This window comes from Malaclemys terrapin, chromosome 2 (assembly GCF_027887155.1).
Source record: "Malaclemys terrapin pileata isolate rMalTer1 chromosome 2, rMalTer1.hap1, whole genome shotgun sequence".
NCBI classification, from domain to species: Eukaryota; Metazoa; Chordata; order Testudines; family Emydidae; genus Malaclemys; species Malaclemys terrapin.
This window is the reverse complement of record NC_071506.1, coordinates 79933369-79951523: the sequence shown is the minus strand read 5'-3', so window position 1 is coordinate 79951523 and position 18155 is coordinate 79933369. Positions and strand designations below refer to the sequence as shown.

The window sequence follows — 18155 nt, the reverse complement described above, 5'->3', positions numbered from 1 at the left end:
TCAACCACAGTGGGACCTGTTCTATATCCGCTTTTTGACCCCCAGAGCCCCCAGCCTGGTCCCCTGCACCCCAAGCCCATCCCAGCCTCTGCCTGGCTCTTCATACTTGCACCATGTACCCTCAACTTGCCTCCCCACACTCCACTCCCACAGGTTATCCCAGCATGCATCTTCTGCCTGGCCTCCTGCACTTCACACCACCAGCCCACACCCCCAAATACCCTCTGCCTCTTCCAGATCATACTCCCTGTCTGGTTCCCTGCACCACCAGTCCTCCCTACACAACTTTCCAGATGAGCTTCTCACTGGTGACCATAGTGCAAACCCAAGGTAGCAACCAGGGCAGGGGCTGCGGACTGCCAAGCAGCAGGGCCCATGGGGGCTGGCTTCGGAGTGGCATGTGCATTGGGACGCTAACGTGAAGGCCCAGCAGCATTCGTGGTGCCTCCATTAGCAGCTCCAAGCTGCTCGGTGCCTGAATCACAGCCATGATCGTATCATGCTGGGAGCAGGAAGTGGCTGTGGAGAGGGCAGGAGTGCTTCTCTGACAGCCTGCCTGGGTGCCGCTTCCTGGTCCTCAGAGCCCCTGGGAGCATTTTTCTCGGAAGCCCAGGTAGGGGCTGCTTCCTGCTCCTTGGAGCCCCAGCTGGTTGGCAGCTGCCAAGTCAGCCTGTAGGTAGAATATGGTGTAAGTACAACGATCCCTAAGGTAGAGCAGCTTCTGCTGGTTGGGCCCCCATAACCTTATGGGCCTTGCTATGACAGCACTTCTCACACCATTGTAGCTATGTTACTGCGGAAACTGGCACTGCCACCAACCATAAGAGACTCTATCTTTCAAGTGAATAAAAAACTTCAATCTCCAACACTGTCAGTGTAGCATGTTTCACCAACATGGAACTTAAACGTGACCAGAAAGGAATTGGGAATAGTAAAAACTGAAGGATTTTATTACCCCATACCAGTTAGAGTTGGGCATCAGGTTCAGATCTTTCCTACAATGCTCAACAAATCACCTGAGCTGGAGGGAACAGTCACTAACACTAACAGTCACTAGGTCTAAAAAGCTTAATCTTTATACTTAAAAATAGAGTAGACAAAATACTAAAAGTGCACTGTAGGGAACAATCCTACTTTAGCAGGGGGGATAGGTTTAATAACCTACCAGGACATTTTCATCTCACTTCTGATTCTGTGAGTAAGTCAGTCTTCACACTTTCTTGACCAAAGCATATAATTTTTGCCAAATTATGTGGACTGTTTTTGTGGTATGGAACCCTGTTTAATGTGGATCACACTTGGATGACTAAACTTCAGTTTTCATTCTGATCTTACCCTGTTTCCCCGAAAATAAGACATCCTCCGAAAATAAGGCCTACTTACAGTTTTGCCTCTCGTTGTAATATAAGGCATCCCCCCGATAATAAGACCTCCCCGATAATAAGGCATCCACCGATAATAAGGCATTTTTCATTTCTGAAAAATAAGACATCCCCTGAAAATAAGACCTAGCGCATCTTTGGGAGCAAAAATTAATATAAGACACTGTCTTATTTTCGGGGAAACAGGGTACTATTAATTTAACAACAATAACATTTTAATCTTTTGATCTAAATAGTAGACAATGATTTTCTTCAGTTTTTTAAAACCAATATTAAAACAGACCATGTTTTATAATCTATTGCATATGTCTACCATACTGCCAGTATTACAATAATACTTTTTAGCAAGATTGCAATCACAAATATTGCGCTAAAAATGCCAGTTGTAATTTAATTAATGTTATTGTCAAATACATTTAATAGTTTAATCACAGTCATAAAACTGATTCATACTGTTGGTTTTAGAGACTTTTGAGCAAAGTGATTGGAGTTTATACTTTGCGCCAGACAACCCTGATAAAATTTGTTACAAATTCTATTTGTCTACACCAGCAGGACCAAACATTGAGAAAATTACTGAAGAGATTGATGAAGATAATGAAGATGATTATTCCCTCGAGTATCAACCAGTTCAAGAAGATACAATTAAAACACTGAATTTTGTTATATCTGAAAGCCAAGAAGGTAAAAGAATCTCTGCTAATTTTGATGTAAAAATTTAGAAGAGAAAACCTTTATATTTCTACTTTTTATTACCATCCTTTGTATTTTATCAAATAATTATGCAATATTTGGTTTTAAAAAAGTATTTTGTTTCCCTAGCCTATAGACTGTATAGTAACTATAAAACATCCTTTTTTGTGGTGTGTGAGATATTGTCATTTCAGCTTTTTCTGAGTTGTTCTTTAGAATTTGGAAGTATGCCTTATTTCCTAGCTAGCTAAATATACTGTTAGGAAGTTGTAGACATATTTCTCTCCAAAATAAAAATGTAAATAAAGAGGTCTTAATTTTAAATCGGTAGATGAAGAACTGCCACCAATTAATCATGGGAACCCAATCTCGGACCGAAGGAGTACTTTTCAGGCACATCTGGCTCCTGTAGTGAGCCCCAAACAGGTTAGTAAAGCTTGTAAGACAGATTTGTATCCTACAGTTTTGTGCCTGATTAAATACCACTGATGTACTTGGAACTATCTGAATGCATCTCTATTTTGTGAAATGTATGCTAATACTGTTCTGATAAGAACCAGTCATTATCATTCACTATTTGCTGAATCTATTCCCTGTGATACTTCCCATTAATGCAGTTGTCCCATTTCACTGTTGAAGAAGGTAAGTATTATTATCACTTGCTTTCAAGTGGACTAGGCATGGGATTGGGAGTGAGGAGATTTGGTTTCTAGTCCAGTGGCTCTCAAACTTTTTTTACTGGTGACCCCTTTCACATAGCAAGGCTCTGAGTGCGACCCCCCTCTTATAAATTAAAAATACTTTTTTATATATTTAACACCATTATAAATGTTGGAGGCAAAGCAGGGTTTGGGGTGGAGATTGACAGCTCGTGACCCCCCATGTAATAACCTCATGACCCCAAGGAGTCCTGACCCCCAGTTTGAGAACCCCTGTTCTAGTCCTAGTTGTGACATAGTGTAACCTTGGGCAAATCAGTTAAAGTGTGTTTCTGCTCTGAAAAGGGACTGTATACACATTAAATTCCTAGCTCGTCTGTAATCTTTTTGTATTCTTAGTCACATTTTCTCGTTTTAGTGATGCAAATAATAATTATTTTTCAGTCTCTTTGGTACTATGTAGCCAATACAACTATGGCAAAGTGATCTGGAGGCTTGTGCATCATTAACAAAATTGTTTGTGTCTATTATACCTGAACAAAAACAGAAAACAAGAGTAATGGGTGCAATTTAGCCTGTTCTGTAGCATTACCTTTTCTGCTCTTCTTTGGCTGTTCATAAGGGGATTAGTTGTTTAAAATGCACAACACTTTTGTGGTTGGCATTTACGTTTTTGACAGCTGCTACAAAGAGGGGAATGATTGTTAGGGCATTAGCCAAGGACTTGGGAGTTCAAATCCCTGCTCCACCACAATAAGTTTGTGTGATCTTGGGCAAATCACTTAGTCAATGTTTCTGTTTCCCACCTGTAAAATGGGGCTAATAGTACTTCCCTACCTCTCAGGCATGTTGAGCATAAAATGCATTAAAGATTGTGAAGTGCTCAGATTCTGTGGCAACGGGGGCCATATGAGTACTTAAGATATATAGAACAAACCTGTTGGAGGTAATAGAGTTGCATGGTTGTCATGGCGGGCATAATGTGAGCTACAGAATCTTTGTCACTTGACATATACATATTATTTTGACTATGGTGTCTAGAGGAGCATTAAAATTCAATCCCTCTGGATAATATGGCTTCAGGAAAGGAGGGAATCAGTACCACCAATGTTATTTCCTCTTCTTGCTTTAGGATACTTGCACCTATTGGTCACAGTTCTTAAGCTATGCATAGCACAGATACTGATTACAGGAAGCCCAGAACCAGTGGGTATGTGCTTCCTAAAGCATATATTTGTGATGTGCACTGGAATATCGCCACAGAGATGTACTCATCTGAACAGGTTTTTAAAGCTACCTGTGCAGAAAATTAAATAATTCTTCTCCTTTCCTCCCTTCATTCCTCCTCTCGAAATACTTAGGAAATTTCAGACAGACAGGGTTTTGATTGGGCAAAGTTAAAGTGATGGTATGTGTGGTTAAAACTGGGATCATAACAAAAACTAGCTTCATCAGTAACTATGGAGGGAGTAGCATCTATTCACAACACTTTGCCTACTTCATAATATTAATTAATATTTGTAATGCACTATAAAATGTAAAGTGCTATGTAACTTCTAATTATTGTTCAGTATTTAACTTTTTTTTAACAGTTTCAATTAACCTTTAATATGGTTTTAAATAATATTACCGGTACTTTTAATTGGTATAGTAATTGTTATTTTAAAACTGAAAACAAAGGTAATGGCTGCAATTTAACATGTTTTGTAGCATTACTTTTTCTATTCTTCTTTGGCTGAAGGGATTAGGTGTTTAAAATCCACAAAGCTTCCATGGTTGGTATTTAAATTTTTGAAAGATGCTAAAAAGAGTTTACCTGGTGTTTGGAAGATAACTTTTGGTCTTTTTATGTTTTGAGTTTGCAAAAAGGGGCTTCCTTACCCTCCCTGGGGTCTACATTCATTGGGCGTTATTTATTATTCTGACTTAATATTTTGTGTTAACTTATTCTTTTGAAATTTAAAAAACCAAAACATGCACATTGCATATATAGTCTATTATCAGGGGGTAGCCGTGTTAGTCTGTATCTACAAAAACAACAAGGAGTCTGGTGGCACCTTAAAGACTAACAGATTTATTTGGGCATAAGCTTTCGTGAGTAAAAACCGAAGAAGTGAGGTTTTTACTCACGAAAGCTTATGCCCAAATAAATCTGTTAGTCTTTAAGGTGCCACCAGACTCCTTGTTGTATATATAGTCTATGCAACTGGATTGTTCGATCATTCTGGAAGGTATCTTTACTTGGCATCTTTTCCACAAATATACCTGAAAATATAAAATACTAATCCAGTTTGAAAGTGTTATCTCCCTTTGAGTATCCTCGTTTCCTCCACCAAATTCATAAATTCTTACTGGTGAGATGAAAAAGCAATAATGAATTCCCTAAGCCAGTTTGTGCTTACCTACAGGAGGAGGGCAAAAGGCCAGGAAAAGATGTGCTTACCCTCCAGATTGTCAAATGATTGTACCTTCTACTGTGAGGAGTTTAGGACGTAAGGATTGGGCTGAGTGTTTGGGCTCCTAATCTCGCAGATTCCAGTGGTTCACAGTGAAAGAGAACCCTCTTGCTGTGGTTTCAGAGGTGTCCACTTGGAGGGCTGGCTTCTCCTCATGGTTCTCCATTGGCTTCCATCCCAGCCCTGGCAGTATGTTTCTTTCAGGTCACATGCATCCATTGGTTGAGTCCCTCTGGAGTTGTTCAGTAGCAGTTACAGAGAAGCCAAGCTCTTAAGGAGTTAATGCTGTATTAACTCTCAATTGGATATCCACTTAGATATCTGCATGGTCAGCTAGGGATGATGCATCAGAAGACTGGTGCTGTTCCACCTCCTTTGGCCCCACCTCCAAAATAATGAGGAAGGAGGACCCTTCAGAGCTCCACTAGCGCTTTTGTGGGATCCTAGGGTGACGCCAGGTAAAAAAATGCCAAGCAGTGGCTACTTATCTCCCTGTATGTCCCAACTGAGAAAGCTACTGGGTTCCATTCCTTTGCCCACAGAAGTGTGGGGAACAATCTAGCCACTAGTGTGAAATCAGATTAAGCTGATTTAGTAAAATTAGGGTTACCATATTTCAACAATCAAAAAAGAGGACGGGAGGAGCCCTGCCCTAGCCCCGCCCCTGTCCTAGCCCCGCCCCCGTCCTGTCCTAGCCCCGCCCCTGCCCCTTCCACTCCCTCCCACTTCCTGCCCCCTCAGAACTCCCAACCCTCCCCCCACTCCTTGTCCCCTGACTGCCCCCCAGGACTCCACCCCCTCCCTAAGCCTCCCTGCCTCTTGTCCCCTGACTGCCTCCTCCTGAGACCTTCCCCACATCCTAACTGGCCCCCTAGGACCCTACCCCCTACCTGTCCCCTGACTGCCCCAACCCTTATCCACACCCCCACCCCCTGACAGCCCCCCCAGAACTCCTGACCCATCTAAACCCCTCTGCTCCCTGTCCCCTGACTGCCCCCTCCTGGGACCCCTGCTCCTAACTGCCCTCCAGAACCCCACCCCCTACCTAAGCCTCCCTGTTCCTTATCCCCTAACTGCCCCTTCCTAAGACCCCCCCCCCAACTGCCCCCCAGGACCCTACCTCCTACCTGTACCCTGACGGCCCAAAACCTTATCCACCCTCCCCCAGAAAGCCCGTCCCGAACTCCCGACCCCCCCCCCGCTCCTTGTCCCCTGACTGCCCCCTCCTGGGACCCCTGCTCCTAACTGCCCTCCAGAACCCCACCCCCGTTCCTTGTCCCCTAACTGCCCCCTCCTGAGACCCCCCCCACCTGTACCCTGACTACCCAAAACCTTACACCCCCAACCCCCAGACAGCCCTCCCCCGAACTCCCTGACCCATCCAACCCTCCCCCCCTGCTCCCTGTCTCTTGACTACCTCCCCAGAACCTCCCTGCCGCTTCTCTGGCCCCCAGCCCCCTTACTGTGCTGCAGAGCAGCGCGCTCGGCAGCGGGGGAGGGGAGCAGGGTCGGATCTCCAGACAGCGAACGGCCAGCGATCTGTGAATGCAGGGAGGGAGGGAGAGGAGGGGAGTGGTGTCAAGTTTCAGGAGAGAGGAGGGGGGAAGTGCAGGAAGGGATCTGGCTCTGGCTGTCGGAGCCCCGGCTGCTTTGTAAGCCGCGCGCATGCTCTGCATGGGGAGGGGGGGGGGGAGGAGGGGAAGTCCGGACATTGACAAATTCCCCCCGGACGCTATTTTTAACCCGAAAAAGCCGGACATGTCCGGGGGAATCCGGACGAATGGTAACCCTAGTAAAATCACACTGAAAAATCTTCAGATCTATTGTATGCTACTGAATATGCTTTTATAAGGGACAAATTGATTTAAATCTGTTATGAAAAAGATGTGTATGTATTTAACTCTATTGCAGAGTTAAAAAGTTGAGAAAGCAGAGGAGGGAAATATGTGTGGGAAAAAAAACCAACATTTTTAATGGAAATTCTTTAGAATTCATTATGAGAGGAGCATACAAAATTTGAAATAAACTGAACTTCAGGCCTCTAATTTTGTATCCTAGTAACGAGTATGGAAAATTAAATCATTTAGAAATATAAAACATTCCAGATACATCTGTTTGAAATAACAGATGAGATCTGCCCAAATAATGGTCTAGAGATTAAAAATAAAAAATCCCCCACACTTCTATTCACAATCTGCTGTAAATAAAATTCATGGAGCATCCTGGAAAACTTGTACTAGAATTAACTGCACTCCCTCTCAGTTTGTATATGTTGGATCACAGTTTAAAACTGTGCCATAACACGTTTGCAGAGATTCATCTGAATGGACGGAATGAAACTCTGTTATGTGTAATATCACCTAAAATAGTGCGTCATAGATTCTAAGGGGAGAAGGGACCATTATGATCATCTAGTCTGACCTTCTGTATAACACAGGCCATAGAACTTCCCTAAAATAATTCCTAGAGCATACTTTTAGAAAAGCATCCAATTTTGGTTTAAAAATTGTCAGAGATGGAGAATCCACCACAACCTTTGGTAAATTGTTCCAATGATTAACTACTCTTTCCATTACTCCCTTTCCAAAAATGTATGCCTCATGTCCAGTCTGAATTTGTCTAGCTTCAACTTCCAGCCATTGGATCGTGTTATACTTTTCTCTGTGAGATTGAAGAGCCCATTATTAAATATTTGTTCCCCGTGTAAATACATTTAGACTGTAATCAAGTCACCCTTAACCTTCTCTTTATAAAGCTAAAGAAATCGAGCTCCTTGAGGCTATTGCTATAAGGCATGCTTTCTAATTCTTTAATCATTCTCATGGCTCTTCTCTGAACCCTCTCCAATTTATCAACATTCGTCTTGAATTGTGAGCATCTGAACTGGACACACTGTTCCAGCCCAGTCGCACCAGTGCCAAATACAGAGGTAAAATAACCTCTCTGCTTCTTGAGATTCCCCTGTTTATGCATCCCAATATCTCATTAGCTCTTTTGGCCAGAGCATCACATTGGGAGATTATGTTCAGCAGACTATCCACCATGACCCTCAAATCTTTTTCAATCGCTGCTTCCCAGGATAGAACCTCCCATCCTGTAAGTATAGCCTCCATTCTTTTTTCGTAGATGTATACATTTACATTTAGTCCTATTAAAATGTATATTGTTTGCTTGTGACCTGTTTACCAAGCAATCCAGATTGTTCTGAATCAGTGACCTATCTTCTTTGTTGTTTACCATTCCCCCAGGTTTTGTGTCATCTGCAAACTTTATCAGTAATAATTTTGTTCCTGGATATTAATAAAATTGTTAAGTGGTGTAGAATCAAGAACCAATCCCACTGGAAATGGACCCTCTTGATGACAATTCCCAATTTACAATTAGCCAGTTTTTAAGCCATTTACAGTGTGCCATGTGAATTTTATATTGTTCCAGTTTTTAATAAAAATGTTGTATGATATCAAGTCAAAAGCCCTACAGAAATCTGAGTATATTACATCAACACTGTTGCCTTTATTAACCAAACTTATAACCTCATAAGAAAAAAAGATATTAAGTTAGTTTAACTGGACCTATTTTCCATAAACCCATGTCAATTTACATTAATTACATTACCCTCCTTTATTAATCAAGTCCTGTATCAGCTTCTCCATTATCTTGCCTAGGATTGATGTCAGGCTGACAGGCCTATAATTATCTGGGTCATCCTGTTTACCCTTTTAAAAAACTGTCACAACATTAGCTTTCTTTCAGTCTCCTGGAACATCCCCAGTAATCTGAGACATATTGAGAATCAACATTAACATTCCAGCAAGCTCCTCAGGCAGCTCTTTTAAAACTCTTGGATGCAAGTTATTTAGATTTGCTGATTTAAAAAATGTCTAATTTGTTCAATATCCTTCCAAGATACTAGTGGAATGGAAAGAGTGTTATCACTATATGATAAGACTATAACATCTTTTTTCCCCTCAGATATAGAACAGAAATGTTTACTGAACACTTCTGCCTTTTCTGCATTATTATTGATAGTTGTACCATTTCCATTTAGTAATGGACTAATACCAGTGTCAGGATTCTTTTTGTTCCCAATATATTTTTAAAACTCCTTCTTATTGTCCTTAACTCTGCTGGTCATATATTTCTTGTGTCCCTTGGCTTCCCTTATCAGTGTTCTACAATTTCTAACTTCTGATTTACATTCCTTGTGTCAACTTTCTTCCATTTATTATATAGTATTTTTTTGTTTTTTACAGCTGCCATCATCTCCCTGCTAACCGAGGCTGGTTTTTTAACCAGCACAGCCTTCTTCTTTGATTGTGGGATTCTGTTTTTTTGGGACAACTAAAAAGGTGTTCTTAAATGATTCCCAATTATCATTCACATTTTTCTGATTAAATTGTTCCTCGCAGCTGATGTGCCACACAATTGTTTTGATCTTTGTGAAATTGGCCCTTTTGAAGTACCTAGTAGATATATTATTGTTCTGGTATTTATTCTGCTTGCACATTGTAAATGTGATGAAGTCATGATCATTTATATCTAAGATGCCATTAATTTTTAGTTCTTCTTCGAGTTCTGTCCCTGTGGGTGCTCCACTCCAGCTGTCGGTGCACCCTGGTGCCGTTGATTGGAGATCTTCGGTAGCAGTGCCTGGTTGGGACACATGCGCCTAGCTGTTGTCTCGCGGTGGCGTTAGGGTCTGTCTTTGCGCGTGCGTCCTGCACCCCCTCAGTTCCTTCTCAACCGTCCTCGGCTGAAGTTGGGACTCGGGGCAGTGCTGAACCTCTTCCCCGGTCACTGAAGGAAACAAGTAGAAATAGTTAGCTAGAAATATCCCAGTTCTTTCCCTTCCTTTAGAATAGTTATTCATTGTTCGTTAGTTTAAAAATTAACCCCCCCCCCAAAAAAAACCCTCAACTTTTTTTTTCTCTCACATTCATCTCCCACTGAGACCTTCCTCCCCAGGCAATCATCGCTTCATGATGACGGAGTCCCCTGGATTAAAAAAATGCGGCTCCTGCAATGAGTCTATGCCGTGGTCTGATGGACACTCACTGTGTGTGAAGTGTCTAGGCAAGACACATGTCCCCACAAAGTGTGTGCATTGTAATAGCCTGGAAACCAGGGCTCACCGCGACAGAGACCTATGGCTGAAAATGCTCCTTATGGAGAAATCCCTGCAGCCATCAGCAGAGACAGGCACAAGTAAACTCTTTCGCATGCTTCCCTGCCAGGTCGGAACCGACCAGGAGTGCGGCTTCACCCTCTCATGCAAAGAGGCAGGAAGCCCCAACCTCTCCACACAGAGACCTACAGAAACGAAAAAGGTCTCCGGTGAAGTCACTTCCCCCGGTGTTGACAGCACCAAAAACCGGCACAGCCGACTACCCCAGCACCTCAAACATGGCTCACACAGGGCACAGAAACAAGGATTTGACCCTCCACAGCGGTCAGCTTTCCTTGGCACCGACCCTGCCGGCACCACGAACGGACTCGGGACTGGCTGCGCGGTCCACCCTGGCGCTGACAAGACCATCGGCACCGAGACTGACAATAACCCCCGCTGAAGACGCACTACCGTCGGAGGGCACCTGATGGCTAAACAGAAATCGCTGTGGACGTCGGCTCACGCTCTGAGACCTGTGGCCCCAAAGCCTGACTCTCACCTACTAGGCACCGAGCGCTCACTCTTTGATCAGCTGCACTCATTGACAGTGAGAATGACATGCCGCAGCAGGCAGAGTTTTCCCCACCTGTCTCTCCTCCCCCTCCGGAGCCATACCTATTTCAAGGCACGGCACCCCACAAGATTGAGTCTCAATTTCCCTGCTTTGTCCCCCCATGGGCAGGGCCCCACTTTTCATACCCTATGCAGTGGCCACAGTGGTACCCTTGGTCTGCCCATGATGCCAGTCCTTCTTGTGGACCCTCTACCAGACCTCAGACCCGCTCTGCATCTCTATCTCCAGCTCCATCTACATTTAGAGCTCCTGAGCCCCCCCCCCCAAAGAAGTGGGCTACGAACCTTTCCCTGAATCATCTGATCATAATTCTCCATCAGCTGCAGATGAAGCTCTCACGCTACCACCACCACAGAACGTGGATGATTTTAAGCAGTTCCAGGAACTTTTTAAGAGAATGGCAATCAGTCAGAACATTCCTTTAGAGCAGTGGTTCTTAACCTGGGGTGCACGCACGCACCCTCTGGGGGTACAAGATGCCCTTTCCGGGGGTGCGAAACATGCCAAATTTTTTTAGAAGGCAAATCATCAAAAACTCAAATTAAGCACAGTCACGTAAGTACAACTACTTTGTTTCATCAAACCTATGTATTTATTAACATTATACATTTTTTAACGATTACTGCGTTAAATTTTAACTGCAAAATTAAAATAAATATATAATTATATCTCTTTCATTCTATAGTTATGATATATCTAGGTTTAAAGAACTGACCTACTTCAACGATTTTTGATAAGAAGTGCGAGAACATATTTTTGAGAACCAAAGGGGTGCAGGCTGCAGTAAAGGTTAAGAACTGCTGCCTTAGAGGAAGTGCAGGCCCCAGTCGAGACCATATGATAATGGGAGGAACCGCAACAGACCTCCCAGGCGCAGACACAGCCAAGCGCAACTGACTACATCCCACACATCAGGAAACAAACAACAATTTTGAAGCCTTGGTCGGGGGTCAGAGTGACCATCCCTTGGCACCACCGCTTACTTGCCCTTTTGGCCACCGCCTCCAGTTTTTCCACCATGTCTGGCAACAGGTCAGACAGGACCGCTGGGCCTGGAAATAGTACAATTGGGCTACTCCATCCCTTTCACTTCATGCCCACCCACCCTTCCCCCTTCCCTGTCCCTCTTCAGGGACCCCTCTCAAAAAGCACGTACTGAGGTGACTCATTTTCTACAGCTTGGTGCAGTGTTACCTGTACTGCCACAACATCGGGGAAAAGGGTTTTACTCTCACTATTTTCTGACCCAGAAGAAAGATGGGGGATGGAGGCCTATACTAGACCTACGCAGACTGAACAAATTTGTACGTGTACAGAAATTCAAGATGGTCACATTGGGCACAATAATACCTGCGCTGGAACAAGGGGACTGGTTCTCAGCCCTCAACCTACAGGATGCCTATTTTCATATATCTATTCACCCAGCACAGATGCTTTCTGCGATTCACAGTAGGGCACAAACACTTCCAATACAGAGTGCTACCATTCGGACTCTCCATGGCACCGATAGTGTTCTTCAAGACTCTCGCAGTAGTGGTGGCCCACTTACGCAAACACGGAATTATACTTTTCCCCTACCTAGACGACTGCCTTATCAAAGGCCATTCATACAATGAGACATTAGAGGCCACTGGTTTTACCATCTCCCTCTTCCACAGTCTAGGCCTGCAAATAAACTTCCAAAAATCCACCCTGATACCCACACAGCAAATCGAGTTCATTGGGGCTCATCTGGACTCAATTTTGACCAGAGCCTTGCTCCCACGCACCAGATTCCTTGCCATCATACACCTCATACACACGTTATTTGTTTGCCCCAGAGTAGAGGCAAGAACATGCCTGCAGCTTCTTGGTCACATGGCAGCCACCACCTTCATGGTCAAATATGCCAGACTACATATGAGGTGCCTTCAGGGTTGGCTCAGCTCCATATACAAACCCAGCAGGCACAGCCTCTGCATGATGCTGATTGCTCCAGCAAAGGTATTAGTCTCCCTGCAATGGTGGACAAAACTGGGAAATGTATGCATGGGCATCCCCTTCCATCAAAATTCCCCTGTGCTCATGCTCACGACAGACACTTCCCTGATAGGCTGGGGAGCGCACCTGGGAGCTCACACAACACAGGGCTGATGGTCCCTGTCATAGATGCATCTGCACATAAATCTTCTAGAGTTTAGAGCAGTCAGATATGCCTGCCTTCACTTTCTCCCTATCATAAGGAACAAATCTATTTGGGTCTTGACAGACATATAGCATGCATGTTCTACGTCAACAGATGGGGGTGGGGGGAAGGAGGAGTGCAATAGCACTTCCTATGCACAGAAGCCATCCAACTATGGAATTGGTGCATACAACATCGCATAGAGATCACTGCTTTCCTATCTGCCTGGGTGTCAGAACACTACCGCCAACACACTCAGCACACACTTCTCACAAGAACACGAATGGGAATTGCACACCATGATACTGTGACAGCTCTTCTCCCACTGAGGCACCCCGTCGGTAGACCTGTTTGCCACATCACAAAACTGCAAATGCCATGTATTCTGCTCCAGAGTGGGACTTGGAACCGCGTCCCCCGGAGACGCATTCCTCATTCCGTGGAACAAGACACACGTACGCTTTTCCGGACATCCCACTGATATGCAGAATCTTACACAAGATCAAAGAGGACAAGGCCAGTGTCATACGTATTGCCCCAGCCTGGCCAAGACAAACATAGTATCCTTACCTGCTGTACATGTCCATCCACCCTCCAAGAACTCTTCCCAACAGACTGGATCTGCTCTCCCAGGGCAACGGTCGGATTCTTCATCCGCAACTGCAGAAGCTCCATCTGACGGCATGGTTCCTTCATGGTTCCAAACACACAACCTAGCTTGTTCGGAGCAGGTCCAACATGTCGTCCTGCATAGTCGACGAGACTCCACTCGTAAGACTTACCTTCAAAAGTGAAAACGGTTCTCCATATGGTGCTTCCACAGAAACTTGCCACACCATACCACGCTTCTCCCTGATATCTTGAACTACCTCTTACAACTAAAAAAAGACAGACTATCACTCAGCTCTATCAGAGTACACCTTGCGGTAGTTAATACCTTCCATGACATGCTGGATGGATTTTCAGTTTTCATCCACCCCACCATAAAAACGCTTCCTCACGGGCCTTCAAGACCTTTACCCTGAGATTCATCTACCTGCAGCTACCTGGAATCTGAACCTAGTTCTCCAGGGTCTTATGAAACCTCCCTTTGAACCACTGGCTACCTCCTCCAAACTACACATGTCCATGGAAGTAGCATTCTTGGTCGCCATAACATTGGCAAGAAGGGTATGGGAAATAAGCGCACTAATGACCTACTCTCTGTACATGATTTTCTTCAAAGACAAGATTACAATGCGACCCCACCCCAAATTTCTTCTCAAGGTGGCGTCCACCTTCCATCTCCATCACCCAATACACCTACCTGCATTCTACCCTAAACCTCATAAGAACCCACAGGAAGCGGCATTACATATTCTTGATGTCAGACATGTAATTGCCTTTTATTTAGACAGTACTAAGGCATTCCGTAAAATCTCCAAGACTATTTGTGTCCATTACCGAATGATCGAAGGGTGCTGCTATTTCCAAGCAATGACTCTCCAAGTGGATTTCTGAATGCATTAGGTCCTGCTACCAGACCCAGAATGTTCAACCCCCAGAGGGCATTAGAACACACTCTACTAGAGCAATGTCAACATCGGTTGCATTCCTGCAAAACGTACCTATTACCGACATATGCAAGGTGGCCACATGGGCATCAGACCACACATTCATCAAACATTATGCTATCACACAGGACAATATGGCAGACGCCATAGTAGGCCACACAGTACTGTCCACCGTTATCAACGACGCAACTCCAAAGTCCCACCAACCGTAGTGGGTACTGCTTCACATTCACGTGGAGTGGAACACCCACAGGGACAGCACTCAAAGAAAAAGAGAAGGTTACTCAGGTTCTTTAAGATGTGTCCCCCTGTGGGTGCTCCACTACCCACCCTTCTCCCCTCTACTTTGGAGTATGAATCAGATGACTCTACGGTAGAGAAGGAATTGAAGGGGTGCGGGACGTGCATGCACCCTAATGATGCCACGAGACAACAGCTGGGCGCATGCGTCCCAACCAGGCACTGCTACTGAAGATCCCGATCAACGGCTCCAGGATGCACTGACACCTGGAGTGGAGCACCCACAGTGACAGCTGGAGTGGAGCATCCACAGGGGGACACATCTCGAAGAACCTCAGTTACTGCAAGATGAGTAACCTTCTCTTCTGTGATCAGTTCCTATTTATCTGTTAGGGCAAGGTCTAATGTAGAATTCCCCTGTGTTGGTTGCAACACTTTTTGAGTTAGGAAATTCTCATCTATAATGTTTAGAAATTCCAAGGATGTTTTAATATTGGCAGCATAAGACCTCCAACATATGTCATTCACATCAAAGTCCTTCATGATCATGCTGTTTTTTTTCCTACACAGTGTAGATAGACACATAAGGAGTCAGTCATTCTGTCTCTAGTGTGATTTGGTGATCTGTAGCAGACACTAACTAGTACCCTGTCTTGTGCTTTATCTGTTAGGACATTGATCCAAATGCATTTAAGATCATTTTCTTCAGAGTTATCAGTGACTCGGAAACAGGTAATGCTATTTTTGACAGAGTGCCACTCTCCCTTCCCTTTTGCTCACTCGATCCTTCCTAAATAGCTTATAACCATTGATTTTAACATTCCAGTTGTGCAGATCATCCCACCAGGTTTCAGTAATATCAATGGGATTGAATTTATGTTCATAAATTAGCAATTTCAATTCCTCTGATTTATTACCCGGGCTCCTAGCATTGGAGTGTGAGCAATTCAAATGAATTTCTTCTCTTCATGTCCTTTGGTTCTTTGATTAATTTTGTTTTCAACATCTTGACTTTGTGATAACTGAGTGCTCCTATTTTCCCTCTTTTTACCCTCACCTTGTTACTGTTTACTATTTATCAAGTTCTCTAAAACTCTGCTAGGTGCCTGATGGACATATACAGAGTTAAGTTCTCTGCTTCTTGTAGCTTACAGTTTTAAATATATAAAAAATGCAACAAGTAGGATCAGTGGGGAATTAAAAACAATTTGCTTGCCAGGGATGCTTTCTTAAGCTCTCACAACTTTAATAATATTTTGCTTAAAGTAGTATTAATTATGCATTGTTTATTAAAACAGTGTCTTTAGCAAAGCTCTTTTCTTTGCTAGACCCAATTGATAAGGGCAGAACAATTGGAAGTTTGTTTAATTAGACACAGAAGAGGAATTAATATTGATTTACTAAATGATGTTTTAAAAAGTGCTATTTGTTTAAAAACAGAGATAGCAACTTGTTAAGAGATTATTTTTCTGCATAGTAAAACAAGAACATTACGAAGTCATCAATGCTATATATTTAAATAGGTCTATCCTTTTCAGTCTATCAATTTCTTACAATGTGACCAGTATGCTCAATTGGAACAATAGTCAATGGGATAGCCTGGCTCCGCTATTCACATACTGTATTATATGTGTTAAAAGAGAGAAATCTGCTTCCTCCCCATTTACAAAAGCAATTTTAAATGCTTTCGACTCATAGAGTGAAGCTCTAGGAATAAATAAAGCTCTGCTGAATGAACTGGTCATCACCTTTTAAAAAAACATTAGTACTGTTCCTCACGTTGTCCCCAGAATTCATCATAGAATTCAAGTAATCTGCTGACTTTGCAAAATTTATGCTTGTGCAACTTGTGTAATGTGCAACTCTAAAGACCATCCAATATGTTATGTGAGTGTTTCGCACGAACAGGGTGAACAACAGATGCATTGCATATTGATATAGGAGAGACATATCAGCAAATTCATTCTTAACTTCCAGAAGTAAACACCTTTAATGTTATAGAAATTATTGTATCTTCTTTACATCATGCTCTGTATAATCACCACTGCTTACTTTAGTAGTTACACCTGCATGTCAAGGGAGTATGCAGTAGACTGTATAGCGCTTAAATTCTAGGATGATGAGGGCTCTAGAAATGCTTATAGACCCGGATTTTGCAAGTTACATAAACAATAGTCCCATCTTGTGCTTAAAGTTAAGCATATACTTAAGTACCTTGCTGAATCAGGGCAATCGAGAGGCTATAGGGATAGAAGTATCTGTTCTTCTATGTTGGATAGTTTACTTACTTTTTTTAAACACCAATTTCTTTTGATACAATAAAACAATTCAAGATTAATGTTAGATAATTGTTTATTTTAACATCTGTGTACAGATCCTTTACAAATGATGCCTACAAACCCTGTTGTTGTTTTTCAAGGTGAAAATGGTTCTTGCCAAATTGTATGAGAATAAGAAAATAGCGAGTGCTACCCACAACATATATGCATACAGGTGAGTGAAGAGTAGAGAATTTTCAGCCTCAGTAACTTTGACCCTAACTATACATTAAGAGTATTAAGTTTTGTTATGGATAAACATACTCATAGAACCCATGAAGATCACAGATATAAAATAAAAATCAGAAATTGTGTTATAGGGTCGTATAATCTTCTTACACTGCATTTGGATTCAAACAATGCCTAAGAGTGATCTACAAGTCAAAAGTGTACACATTGATTCCATATGGTCTGAAAATTACTGATCATTCTGAATCTACTCATACACCTTTGGAATGCTATTGGATGAAAACAGTCCTTCTAGCAGAATCCACTAATTCATCATGAAAATAGAAAGAAAAATAGATAGTAAACATTTTGGGACAGAAACCTCTTTTTTGTTTTATGTATCTGTATGAGACCCACAGCCCTGACTGAAGTCCCAAGGCACTATTGCAATACAAATAATAAATAAGTATGGCACCGGGGAAATAGAGTGGGAAGAGAAATAAATATACATACACACACATGCACACTCGCACATACCACATATGTGGTGCTTCTGCTTTCTCCTGTTGATATCACTCGGCTGCGTGCGTGTGTTTCCTCTGTGTGCTGCCCCAGCTCTGCGCAGATAGCTGACACAGCAGACCCGACGAGAACCCCCAATGACCACAGAGTCTAGTAAGGTACAAAGGCACCTAGGCCAGGTTTATTGCGATCTCGGACACAATTGCATTTCCCCGTAGATTACTTAGTCTACCGGGCATACTACTAATAGATGCCTCTT

The 18155-nt window shown here is 43.1% G+C and overlaps 1 protein-coding gene across 2 annotated transcripts in view; it reads left to right on the top strand.

Moving 5' to 3' along the window:
- The window catches only part of IMPACT (impact RWD domain protein), a 45601-nt gene that overhangs the window by 12792 nt on the left and 14654 nt on the right, over window positions 1-18155 (top strand). Inside the window, exons 6-8 of one of the 2 annotated variants that reach the window (XM_054017428.1) lie at window positions 1938-2066; window positions 2407-2501; window positions 17308-17381. In XM_054017428.1, coding sequence (XP_053873403.1) covers window positions 1938-2066; window positions 2407-2501; window positions 17308-17381 — 298 coding nt within the window. Of the gene's footprint in view, window positions 1-1934; window positions 2067-2406; window positions 2502-17307; window positions 17382-18155 lie in introns of both variants that reach the window. The other variant, XM_054017427.1, reaches the window with a different exon arrangement.